The sequence below is a fragment of the Penicillium subrubescens genome (assembly GCF_028828155.1).
Source record: "Penicillium subrubescens strain IBT 31985 chromosome Unknown utg000004l_segment0_segment0, whole genome shotgun sequence".
Taxonomy (NCBI): domain Eukaryota; kingdom Fungi; phylum Ascomycota; class Eurotiomycetes; order Eurotiales; family Aspergillaceae; genus Penicillium; species Penicillium subrubescens.
This window is the reverse complement of record NW_026643154.1, coordinates 2295253-2308747: the sequence shown is the minus strand read 5'-3', so window position 1 is coordinate 2308747 and position 13495 is coordinate 2295253. Positions and strand designations below refer to the sequence as shown.

The 13495-nt window shown below is 48.6% G+C and overlaps 2 protein-coding genes across 2 annotated transcripts; both read left to right on the top strand.

Moving 5' to 3' along the window:
• Positions 1-2245: 2245 nt before the first annotated feature.
• Positions 2246-4915, top strand: N7473_005929 (FAD binding domain protein). The gene is made up of 3 exons (XM_057151869.1): positions 2246-2346; positions 2421-4330; positions 4396-4915. The coding sequence occupies exons 1-3, from the start codon at positions 2343-2345 to the stop codon at positions 4405-4407; spliced, it is 1926 nt and encodes a 641-aa protein (XP_057009674.1). The 5' UTR covers positions 2246-2342; the 3' UTR covers positions 4408-4915.
• A 1501-nt stretch (positions 4916-6416) lies between these two features.
• N7473_005928 (pyrroline-5-carboxylate reductase family protein) lies at positions 6417-7326 on the top strand (the record flags this gene model as incomplete). Its single annotated transcript, XM_057151868.1, has 2 exons — positions 6417-6966; positions 7025-7326. 2 exons carry the CDS (start codon positions 6417-6419, stop codon positions 7324-7326), a joined length of 852 nt encoding a protein of 283 aa, XP_057009673.1.
• Between the last annotated feature and the right edge of the window lie 6169 nt (positions 7327-13495).

The window sequence follows — 13495 nt, the reverse complement described above, 5'->3', positions numbered from 1 at the left end:
TTCCTCTCTTTTTGCTGTAGTAGAACTAGGAGATTTAGTGGAATTAGGCTATAATTGTGTTTACTATATTTTACTACTATCTTATAACGATCTAGAGCCTCTTTCCTACCCTTCCGATAGCTAATATATATTATATAGGGCAATTAGTCCAATTTTGATAACCTCGCGAGATTTAGCCTTAGATAAGACCGAAGGGTCTTTAGTAGGCTTTAGCTAAAGGGAATATAAGAGTTTAACCCTTCTTAGATTTAACCTTCTTGTTACTAGAGTAAAACCCTGTTCCTTTGCTGATTCTTGGAGGGCTTCCTTTGCAAGGTCAATCGTATCATAGAATTGTGGTAGGCTTAGTGGTAGTGTAGGTAGTATTGTATAAGACTTTGGAAAATCCATAGTTGCTAGGGTAGGGGGGAGGAGGTTCCGGGCAAGATACATTAAACTAGATTAGTGTGTAGGTCATATAATAATAGTAGGGCTATTAGGAAGTTATGTGATTATAATAGGAGAAGAAAGAATAGAAGGAGGAAAGGATGTGTGTGTGTAAGAAGAAGTGAGTGGTTAAATTAGTATTGTAAGGCGCGTAAGGCTTGGCAAAAATCAGGCAGAAATCAGGCAAAATATTGTGCCTCCAGAATTTTGATGTCGTGCCAGCAGAATCACCCTTTATATACAGTCTCATCGCTCAAACAGGAAGGAGAGGTATCCTTGGTAGGGAAATAGGAGCGGGGTGAAACACGAGGCTTGTGTAACCTCTGTTAAGGGTGTTCCCTGCAGGAGTTCGTACACGTACTGATACCGAAGCCCTAGCGATCCCTCACAGAAAGCCTACCGGCTTATCAGGCCCGGGAAGCCTGAGGCACCAACACTTAGGAATAACCTCATGCCAGGGTATATCATAACAAGCTCCTACTTTAGTAAATATTATTTTTAATCTAAATTTCTATGAATTCTGTGTAAGCGCATTGAAAAAGGTCATGGAAATCCCTCTATACGGGCGTTCCTGTAGATTTGCTCAGGACTAGTGCTTACTGTTTGCCCTTCTAGCCTCTAGTGTTAGGGGAGAGAACGGAAACAAGATGGTGGAGGGTTGGAGTGAGGAGAGAACGCAGTCTCTGTCTCTGTTAGTGTTATCTGATAAACCGCGAGATTGATTTGATTGATAACACGGGATACGAAGGAGGAGATATGTATTATACAGTACAGTACCCACCCCGTATGTAATTTTGTCTTGTGCAATCTGATTCCGTGATCCTGCATCAGCCCACCCGGAAAATGCCGTTGTTTCGTTAGGCGACATCTTGCCTTAGCTCAGGGCCTCGATTTCTTTTCCTTCCCCCCTTTTTAGAGGTCTTTACCTGGGACGCAGTGTAGGTATCATACCACGTATATAGGCGTCAATTCTTTTTGTCTATTACATTACTTGATCTGTTTCCGGCGCAAGAAGAAGACGCGGTATACACGAGTTTGTATAGTACACAAGATATATGATACATAACAGGGTAAGTCCAGACTCTCCCCAGTCCCTTTTATTTGCTAGCTTGAATGCATTGTCGATCTGGGGGCTCAATGGATACGATGCCCTAGCCTGGCGAACACCATATCGAGTAGGTCGATCCTGAGGTCCTCTTCCCCACAGCAGACCAACCAGGATACTCGTCGCGCGTTTGCATTTCTTTAGACTACTCTATATTATTGTTCAATGTATATTATGTCGAGTATAGGTCAGTGTCTTAGACTGTATTATGCTGGAAGTGATGTGCTTTTTCTTTTGTCTCTGTCTCTTTCCCCCTCTTTTTTGGGGGGGGATTCCATGCGAAAGTAATTATTGACTCCTCATTCTCATCGGCCAGGGCTCTGTATTAGGGTAAAGCATGATATAGATCGGGTAAAGAGCATCCTGTATGTATGTATAGTAGTCGTATACTGTTGTACATAATAATCATTAATCCTGTATGTTTTATCCTTTACCCGGAGACTAGGAATGTGGCAGAATCTGATAACGAACTTTAATCATTCCCTGGCCGAATCTGGCGTTCCCTCCCGCTTTTTATTCTCCATAGCCGACAGCCGTAATTTTCAACTGCTCCCTTCGCCACCTCCCTCCTCTTCTCAATTGACAATCCCGACCATTTCCTTAAGTCTGCACTATCCTCCTTCGTTTTAAATCGTCAAAAGGAACCTGTTACTCTAGAAGGCTGCTACTTCCGTTCCCGTTTTTTCGCCTTTCCTACCTTTCGCCCCCCCCCCCCCCCCCCCAACACTCATTTTGAGCGGCTCTTCCCGACTCTTCCCTTCCAACCCCCTCCGACACCCCAACAGCTCTTTGAGTTTTTCGCCTGCTCTCCATGGGTACGTGCCAGATACATTATTCTTCCTTCCCTAATGTACCCTTCTTATTTACTCACCATCGCCTATCTTAACAGTCCACGCCATCAATTCGATCATGCCGTCGACGACCGTCGCCTCGTCAGAGTCTCGCCCCCGCAAAGGCACCTTCCCAGAGATTCCGGTGTCGTCAACTTCACATCCCGACAATCCAATCCCTGAAGAGCCGCGCGGCGTGCGATCACTTTCCGTGACCGATATTACCTTCAATGGCTCATCTGCCTCTCAAGAAACCGACTACTCGGTCGGCTCTGACTCCTCCGACTCCCCAATCACCTCGCCTAGTGACACTCACATCGAAGAGGAGCTTGCAAGCAAGCCCCATGGTCGCCAACGCCGGGCTTCAACCATCCTGATATCACAGAACTCCGAGGATATGCGACGTGTCCTGGAGAATGTAGGCACAAGCGGTACCCAAAAAATCCAGTCTATGTGCTGTGGTGGAGGATGTTGCCGAGGTCGACCGTTGCAGCCGTTGGACGGTCCCATCTCCGGATTCAACTCAATAACGGCACCCGAGAATAAAGCATTCGCCAGTCTCGAGTTAAACTTAGATTTGCTCACTCTGGACAGCAATCTTTCCAACATTGCCCCGTTACCGGAGAAGACTGTTTCGTTCAAGCCAGCCCCCGCATACGCTACCGATATTTCCCTTGGTCCCGCGGATCACCCTCCGCAGTTTGTGCAACCGCATCCCCCTTACGAGGTGTATCGAGCTCCGCTCCATCATGCCCGAGAGTTGACCAAGGGCGGTGCGGAGAAGCGCACGTATCACTTCGATATCGATGTTACCGATTACCCTGCGGAGAGTGGAATGGTGGATTTCGTCGTGGGTGGGGCCATTGGCGTCTGCCCCAAAAACAAAGATGAGGATGTGGAGGACATTTTCGATCTACTCGGGGTTCCCAAGTCGATGCGCGACCGAAAGGTGTGCATGCGGACGACCCAGGGTCGCTGGCCGACTATATGGGGTGACGACAAGCCGCGGGAGCTGATCACTACACGGCGCGAGGTTCTTAGCTGGTGCTCGGATATCCAAAGTTATCCACCCACCAAGCCGCTTTTCCGCCTCCTGGCTGAGTATACGGCCGAGCAAAACGAGAAAAAGATCCTCGAGTATTTGTCCTCAGCCCAGGGTCAAGGCGCGTTCTGCGATCTTCGCACCACCTCACACATCAGCTTGTCACAGCTCCTACACGCTTTCCCCTCCTCTCGACCTCCACTTGATCATCTCCTCTCTGTGCTGAATACCCTCATGCCGCGCTTCTATTCACTTTCTCAGGACCCCATGATCTCGTGCCATTTTAAGGGCACTGAGTGCCGCCGCTTGATTGAAGTGGCTGTCACTGTTGCCGAATCTGAAGACTGGCGGGGCGGGAACCGGACCGGTGTGAGTTCTGGCTATCTCGAGCGGCTTGCGCAACGCGCGATCAAGGCCGAAGCCGCTGGCGAGAAACATGACCTCTATATCCCGATGTTCCGCGGCTTGATGGCGAACCCGCTCGCGAAGCGCTTCGCCTCCGATGGGCCTATGCTTTTGATCGGGGCAGGTGTCGGCATCGCCCCATTCCGTGGGTTCGTTCAGCGCCGTCTGCAGTCTGCCAACTGTGCCAACAAAGTCTGGGTACTTCAAGGTGTACGTGACTCCCTGCTCGATGAGCTGTATAGCGGCGAGTGGGGTGTGCACGAGGACAAGGTTCGCACCGTGGTACAAAGCCGCCGGGGCGAGAGCCGCTATGTGCAGGAGGAAGTGCGCCATCAGGCAGATCTGGTCTGGTACGTAATCAATGCGCTGGACGGCCGTGTGTTTGTCTGCGGTAGTGGCAAGGGCATGGGTGAGGGCGTAGAGGCCGCTCTTGTCGAGGTTGCCATGTCTAAGGGCAATTTGAATGCCAAAGAGGCAGAGTTGTTTTGGCAGCGCAAGAAGGAGGCAGGTCAATACATTGCGGTAAGTCATCCAATATCGAAATATCAACTTGCTGGGTAAGGGGGCATGTTCTGACATTGTACCAGGAGACTTGGTAAAATCAAACCAAAAAGAAAGTACAGTATCTGGATTGTCTTGTCGGCCATTTTGCCCTTGCCTGTTACACAAACCTCTATATCATTTTTTGGCATGAAGCTGGCCCGGCATCCTATGCCTTCAACCGCCACACTTGATTGTATATATCCCCGCCCTGGATGTCTCTCGTATTTCTGTTCTTCTGCATTGTGCATGATCGCGCCTGCCTTTCTTGTCACGCTTGTCCACTGGCGCCTTACGACTTGGACGACTCGGTTGAGTTCTCGATTTAAACGCACCGGCCCAGTCAAACGACCTTTCTCACGAGCTTTCGTTTTACTTCGATGCACTTTAGCGGGGTGGTGTTTTGTTACTTACGTTCTGTCGGTTATTTCATGCTGCGCGGGTCTTGGTTCTGGGGGATTGATTTCTGGGCGTCGGCTTCTCATCCTTCTCATTTGCATATTCAACCTTTTGTGATTTGTCTTAGATATAGATTATTGAACCAAAATAAAGATTTTTTACGACTAGTTATTTTACCGGTGCTTACTAGCATATACTCAACTATAGACTAAGGTCGTGGTTATGTTGGATCTGTTGGTCTTTTGAGTAGTTAGATGGTTGCCCCACTATCTTACTACTTGAAATTGTCTAGTCCTGCAAATGCACTATAGCTCTAACTCTATCTGCAATGATTACTAATTGGCAAGATGGCCGAGTTGGTCTATGGCGCACGGTTCAGGTTGACCTGATCCAAACTTCCGTGTCTCGAAAGGGGCGTGGGTTCGAATCCCACTCTTGTCATACAATTCTTTTTTTTGGTGTCAATTTTTTGCCTAAGTTAGTTGATTTCATTGATGATAATTAATATCTACTTACTACTGACTAGCTGGCCACCTGTCAGACTGTGCATATTGTATTTTGCCACGATTTTTAGTGTCGCTATTAATCGATAGTGATGATCTTCGTTTTATTATTTTGGTGCTTCCTGTGTATTTTGATTTCTGCGAACACATATCGACAACGACATCCAGTTTGACCGGCAGTTAAAGGCGCCCGGTACTCGGACTCGATGTTACATGGATGTATACATGCAGATATACGCCCATGGGTATCGAAATGAACGCCCTCAAGGAAATTGAAGAGTGCAGATGCAGTAATGAGCGTATCTCGTTACTGCGCACATCCAATTGATCCGATTACGGTGTGTCAGACCAAAGCCCTGAAATATGACTGATTTCTATTTCCAAGACCACGGGCTGCACAGGGAGCACACATTAAAGGAGAGCGGGCAATCCGGGCCTCTAGTATATACCCTTGCTGGCAGGCAGATATGGAGACCAGTAGGGTATGGGGTCGCTCCCAGATTCCCACAAGCGCACGCCACAGTACGTAGCACCCTCAGCCCACAGCCAGGTGAGTAGAAATTGTTTACAGCGATAGCTACGATAGGAAGGCTGAAACCCGCTACTTCTAGGAGCCCGACAACTCTTAGATTCCGGACATTTCAGGACTTTTCGCTGGGCAGTTCCCAATTCCTTGTCCTATCCCGTCTATTAACTAACCCACCTTCGAAGCCTTGGATTGTGGTATCCATCCCCAGATAATTGCAAGGCAAATATAGACAATGCTCCAGAGGTACTTTTTACAATTACCCCAGATCCGGTCTGACCGGGCCGGCTACAAAAACCTGGAGAAGACCGGATGAGTCAAGGAACGGATTAGAGACAGATATCTCTCTATAAATTGCTAAAGCGAGGGTGTAAATATCCTGGAAATCTCACATCACTGGATCCATCAACATTGACGATTTTTATTCGCATAAGAGTTGGCCATTTTGTTTGCTTTCTCGCTACTGTGATCAATCGCAGGCAACATCAACAAGCGACATCGGGCGGTCTGGCTATTTCAATTGCCCCACCTTACGATAAGAGTCGTTGAAGTGGGGGATTTACCGAAACGTTAAGAAACTCCCCGACGACCACAAATAATACTACCAACACCTCCCATAACCCCCATCCCGCACGCAACGATGCCTTCCCTTCAAGAGAGCAAGCTCGCCTTTATTGGTGGAGGCAACATGGCCTCTGCCATTATCGGCGGCCTGGTGAGCAAAGGCGTCAGCAAGCAAAACATCTACGTCTCAGAGCCCTGGGACATCAACCGGGACAAGCTTGCCGCGGTCGGCGTGCGGACGACCACCGTCAACTCCGAGGCAGGTGCAGATGCAGACATCGTCATTATCGCTGTCAAGCCCCAGGTCACCAAGAGCGTGTGTGAGGAGCTCAGTGCTTCCTGGACGCAGCGCCAGACCCTCCCTGTCGTCGTCAGCATCGCGGCAGGTATCACCCTCAACAGTCTACAGGAGTGGTCTCGGACCAGTGATGGCCGGTCTGCACATGTTGTCCGCGTGATGCCGAACACTCCTGCTCTGGTGGGCGAAGGTGCCTCCGGTGCTTTCCCAAGTGCGGATGTAACTGCTGCTGAGAAGGACCTGGTCAATTCTCTGCTTAGCAGTGTTAGCAAGGCCACTGAGTGGGTGGATAAAGAGGAGCTTTTGGATGTTGTGACTGGTCTTTCTGGTACGTGGATTTGAGCGCAACGACACATGAAAAAGGTTGGGATCTAACATCAAACCAGGCTCTGGCCCTGCCTATTTCTTCGCCATGGTGGAGCATCTCGTGGCCAGTGCCACTTCTCTGGGTCTCTCTCAAGAGCAGGCTACTCGTCTAGCCACGCAAACCTGCCTTGGTGCCGGCAAGATGCTCGTCGAGTCATCCGACGAACCCGGTCAGCTGCGCAAGAATGTCACCAGTCCCAATGGCACCACATATGCTGCCCTCCAGACTTTCGAGGCCCTTGGATTTAAAGAGACTGTCGATAAGGCTGTCAAGGCTGCCACTTCCCGGGCTGCTGAGCTCGGCAACACACTTGCAAAGTAAATACGATTATGCTTCATGATGGAAAGGTTGAACGAGACGGGCCCTTCGAAAAGTTACTCTATGTATGCTAGTTCTGAGATTGGAAAAGAAACATGGCTCCCACAATACTAGAATGTTGGTAGATAGACTTCTTCCCCTGCTTTGGATCGAACAAGGAATGAGACACTACTGGAGATCTCTCAAACCAAATGCTATGCTTTCAAAACTAGATGTCATATCCTAGTCCGCGAGGTCAGCTCGGATAACTCACAGCAGAGACACGAAAAAAAGCTACTTATCAACATCAATAATGCCGCAGTGCTCCCTGAAATTTCCCACTTCCCAGCACTGGACCGTTCTGGTCTTCAACCATACAGTCTTCCACCGTATCTTGTATATGATCACTCTTTATAGAGATGATTGGCTAGGGACATAGTGTATCAAGTATGCCCACGACGTACTAAGTCCCGTTTTTGTCCCTAATTCCATGATACACGAGTTATAATGCAAGTCATCATGCGCACCTAGAGGGAAGATGGAGTTGCCCGGTAGAAGAGTGGTGTCTCGGTCATAGAAACTGGACTGGGCTGTATTTGCTAGTAGCCACCTTGTTCGAACGATACAAGACTTCCAAAAGATATTAGGTGAGTATTGGAAAGCTATACTTCCTATTCATGAGTCGTTTTTATGAAGCTAGGAGAGCGACATCCAAGGCGAAGTGACCCCGACAGGGGCTTTCTAAGGAAGGCAAGGTCTAGGGACGTCCTAAGGACCTTCTTTCCATTAACAGCAAGGAGCGTAGAAGTAGTCCGGGGACACCTTGGCTTTTGATAGAAAAATCAAGCCAATAAGTGACGGGCTAGGTGGGCAAGCAGTAAATGGGCATTCATATTCTATACCAGACTTACGATTTGTAGGAGAGAACTCTGAAGGAGACATGACTATGTTCAGACTTTTACTCTATCCAGAAAGTAGCAGCAAGAGCATCATGACTTTCATCAATGGTTCAGTTGACCAATTGATCTGACGGGGGACTATTGATGGCCCTGGCCTATGATGTAGGTCACATTTCTACCCCTACCTTTAGCTCCATTACGACTCAATTGTTTCAAAGTGGCATTACCATGTAGATATCACACGGCATACAGGATGTCAAAGGGTTTAGATGTTTAGTTGGATACTTAGCTTGCTACCTCACAAGTCAATGCGACCAGATATTCACATTATGGGTTACCACCAAAGACAAGAACAATATTCACGTGAAAGGAAGATTGCATGGGGCCTTGAAACAGTCCCAGTCCAGGCTGTACTGTACGTAGTCTTTAGCTCTCTCAGCCTGTCGTGGGACACGAGATACAGAGAATCTCGGTAGTCATGCTACAGATGTATGATGACTATGCACTGTGTAGAGCCACACTGTCTCTGAATTGATGTATGTCATGGTCGAAAGCCGGAGCACATTCGGTTATAAGTAAGAGGTAGACAGGGATCAAGGAAGGAGCGGCGGGGATCTTCGAAACCTTCCCCGATCGGTCTTTGCCTTGAGCCGCGATGAGGCATGCCGGAGGCGCGCCCCTCCTTACCTCGTGTTTTGTGAAATTATCTATGGACACTAGCACATGGGGACATCGTAGATTGAAGGCCATACATAGTACTATTGGCGCAGAGTTGTCGTGTAGTATGTACGGAGAGACGGTGTACAAGGTTCATTTAGGCAGATCCTCAGATCGTCATTTTTTTCCCGGAAACCAGGAGGTTGGGACGCTGGATCGCCCAGGATTGAACTCAAAGAGTGACAGGCGGCAAGACCAAACCCGCTTGTTCGAGTCTCCAAGAGCTGAGTATTTCCTTACATCCCACATCCCACTTGGCGCCCTGCAGGGGCGCTGCCAACCCAACCCCCACATACCAAACTAATATTTACAGGGCGACCAAACCGATCCAGCCCTGTTTTTGGTATCACCTTAGCACTAGCAGGATTGAAATCACATTCACGGGCGCGAAATCCCAGAAAATGAGCCACTGAAAAAGACCAATGAAAACTGGCGATCGTTCCAGTATATCATTATTTACTATTACTATTTGATGAGCGTAGTCGCTGCCCGCCTCAGGTTTTGATTGCACTGTAATTCATTATAATTAAGCGGCCAGATCGAATTAGGAAGGACCCTCTCCGCTAGCAACGTTTGGCTTGATGTTAGTTACTCGTGACATGTTGACAGAACCGACGGCACTGATAAGTGACGTGACATTCATGACGGGCCTGACCGTCACATTGATGGGTCCCAGGACCGGAAATAAGGTTCTTTTCTGCCGGGGTTGGATCGGCCACGTAGTCACCCAATAATGATCTCAAAAAAGGGGGAAGAACTGCGATCGCCCATACCCGAGTACCGGGATAGCTGGGTTGCACAATGACAAATTCCTGCATGGCGCATTGCGATGCAAGCAGGGTTTTTATTATTATCCTCAATACTATTATTATTCTCGTGGCTATGGAGTACTTAATAATGTAATTCCTCCGTTGTCCATTCTCCGGGGGGCAACCTCCCCGGTTCCATAATTATTTTTATATATTGTAGATTGTGCCAATTATTTCTGGTGCAAGATCCGATGATCTGCATCCCGGCCCTCTTGCAAGCACGATCTCGAATTCCATAAATGACGGATAGATGTGGTATGAAAATCCCGCTAAAATCCATTAATTTGGAGGAAATAATGATTTCACTGATTCTTTCTTCCGCTGTACCCGGAGATGCCTAGATGTGGCTGGGCGGGGGAAGAAGAAACCGGTCTATTGGCGGAGAAGTTCGGCGCCCCTCTACATGGTGGGATTTACTTTTTCTCAGTTCAGTTCATTGTGTTATTTTTTCGATTTTTTTGCCCCTCACCCAGTTCCCCTCCTTGTTTACCACTGCATCTATGGAGTACCGAGTACAGAGATAGAGTAACTGTTTGGTTACTACTTACATCGGCCTGTGTGACCAAAAGGATTCTTTAATAGGTAATCAGAGCAAAATCCGAGTACCCACGACTAAGAGGACGGGACAATTCTGAAAATCAGATAACAGCAGCTGATTTTGAGTAAAGGGTTTCCGCGTGGCCGCACATTTCGAAAGGAACAAGATCCGCTGTTCTTTCTATTAGATATTGCCCGTGAATGATGGACAAAACATGAAAATCGTGGCCAATCTGATTTGAAGCCTCGAATCCCGAATTTCATACTGAACTCAATTGACTAGTGTGGGATTTGATTTGGTTAGCATTAGGAGGCTACGGCACTTTTACACGTTAATGATAATGTACTCCGTAGATCTGGCGGAAAGATTGGCCCTATCGAAGAGAATCCCAGCCACTGCACGCCCCTGCATTGATCGTGGCGTCTGCTTATACCAGAACCGAGGCCTCTCAAGCTCGGGGTTGACTGCCATCTTTAGCGAAGACAGGTATCCTATGACGGGGCCACTCCTTAAACTTAGAACTAGATCTAGTGAGCTTATAGCGCCGGCATGGGAGTATGTCGCGCGGAAAGCGTCCGAGAGTCTGTCCGACAAACTCAAGGAGATTTGTAGTGAACTACTTATGAACTCCCTCGTCGATATCGAGTGGCGCCGGAATAGGGCTTTCGTCGTCAACCGAGGCTTCTACATTGATCTGTCAGTGGAGTAGTCTCTGGCGTTGGCCCTATGTACTATTGTCTCGTCTAAGTATATCCTGTCGATCGACGCCCCGGAAGGAGTAGACCCCAGATTCAGGAATCTAATTACAATTATTATCTCGGGTGGGAACAGCCACATAAATCTCGCGGTCCCATGCCCAGTAAGGAAAGTGGGCATAACCATGTTCTTCATTTTCGGTGTGATTGGACGGCAAATATCGATTCACGGCTCGTAGAGCCATGGGTTCGACGGCGTTCATCCTGGCCTCGACAGTTTTGTTTTTGACCCAGTCCTCGACTTATCGTGGTAGTCTTTGGTCTGTGTTCATTTCTTTTACTTTTCTCAATTCCTCTATGTATTACTCGCCAGTGGCATGCACCGAGTACGCAATACAGACTGTGGAGCACTGTAGTGTCAGTACATATTCCCAGGCAGCTTGTGCGGAGCGTGCGATGCCCCACTTACCAGGAGGATCTCCGATAGCCTTTTTTTGTCACTTTCGCTGTCGTTCACTCAAACCTACGGAGTACAGTAGCTACAGGATGAACGAGTTGTGTTTCTGTATCGAAAGTGTAAGACCGCCTCCTCTTCGTGCGCTGAATCTGTGTTCCCTATGGAGTGACATTGCTCCATAAGGCTCCATACATGACGGAGAATCGAGGACGATCCTTGCTGTTTGATTCGACCGACAAAACCCAGTCTGTAAAAATTAGACTATGTATTATTGGCAGGTAAGGATGTACTACTCGGTACGCACAGAAGGCCATATGTAGACTGAATGGTCAGGCAGGAGGCGATCCACTCGACAGAATCCGCCCCAACACCCAGCTGGACTTTTGGCGTGACTAGAAAAGAAGCTAGCGATGCTAGTGTGTATAACTGAACCATACCAACGCATGACAGGGTGGATGTGTGTGATATGCGATGTGCGAGCCGCATGGAATGGCAGAGATTGTGATGGGATAATGAGACTGGGTGGACTTGAGATTAATGAGCATGCCCAACAAGAGAGTATAGTTGTCAGTAATACAGAGCATATATATACTCCACTTGGAGGACTCCAGGATACATACACGGAAATATTAGTTAATCACATTGAGGCGGTCGCTAAATACACAAGGGCCTTTCACGCCTTTCAGCCGAGGACGGAGTCGCTCTGGCGCCATCAAATCCCGGACCCTCTCCACGTCACTCTTGCTTCTCACCTCCCCCTCCCCTTTACTCACGAAGTACTGTACAGTAAGTAGGGCTGGAGCACACCTACAATAACACCCATCCCCCACTCCTCGCTCAGATGGACGCTGCTTGAGATATCATATGCACGAAACCACCTCCCTGGACATACATTATTCAAGGTTCCCTGCCCAGGAACAACTCAGTGTCTTGGTCACAATGTAATTTCCTCAGCTTCAAAGATGGCTGACCATCATCATGATTATACCCACATCTTTCCCCTATCATCCCCGCTGACACGATCGTCTCCAAGTGAGGAAAGCTGCTGAACGGACCAAGAAAGCGCAACTCTCGGTCAGGCGTCGCGTCATGGATGGATCCATGCGGATGCTCCGTGTGAGTGATCTGACGTACGGAGCGCGACCGTAGCGTGGATCCGGGCTTCTTGCTACGCCACAGGCCACAGGCTGGTTCATCTGGAAGAAAGTGGAGTACATTGAAGAACCCCCTACCACTAACCACACGCTAGGCGATTTGTCCATCCCTGTCCTGAGGTTCTCAGTCCTGATTGTTGGCCTCGAGATGTGCCAAGCCTACAACGCCACAGGATATATTATTTCATCTCGAATGACAAGCCCCCCACCATTGGTGTTACAGTATTTTCGTGTCTGGTCGATCGATCTTCGTGCCCACTGATCAGAGGCTGACGGCTGGGATCGAGCCGTGTATGTCCGTCATGCTCTTTTTGTTTCCCCCCCCTTCCCCTCCTTTTTGTCTCGTCTACCAACAAGATGATCGACTCTGCTCACTTACTACTTCTGTACACTTTTGTAACTCCCGAAGTCAAGGTTATCAAAGTCCAGATCGCTCCCTCCAGATCTCTCGGGTCCCCGCCAACATGCAGACTCTATCTAGCACGCTACCCGTAGCTCCCTCATCTTTTAATCTCGGGCTAATAATCCAATAGTATGGATCATCGGCCCATGGTCGCCTCGTCCTATTCGAGCCCTGGGACTTCTTAACCCATATTAACCCACCATCCAGGATAAGCTCCTCGGGACGCCTCGCGATCGGGCTGGGAACCAGTCGCAGCGATCCATGGCCCTTCTGACACAACCTGCGATGTGGAACGGCCCAGTGAGGCCTCCGGCGATCTTTCCCTTTGACTCGAAGCCCGCTTTCTGGGTTGGCGATCCACCCTCATTTGTGATGTAGTTGGTTTAACTTTTCACCACACGACGAGCGGTTCCAAAATCCTGCTATGTACAGTAGTTCAATTAGATATGGCGACCGAGGGGAGGAGGAAAGAAGTGGCCAGAACAAGAGAGCGATGGAGAGAGATTCAAACCCGAGCCTGA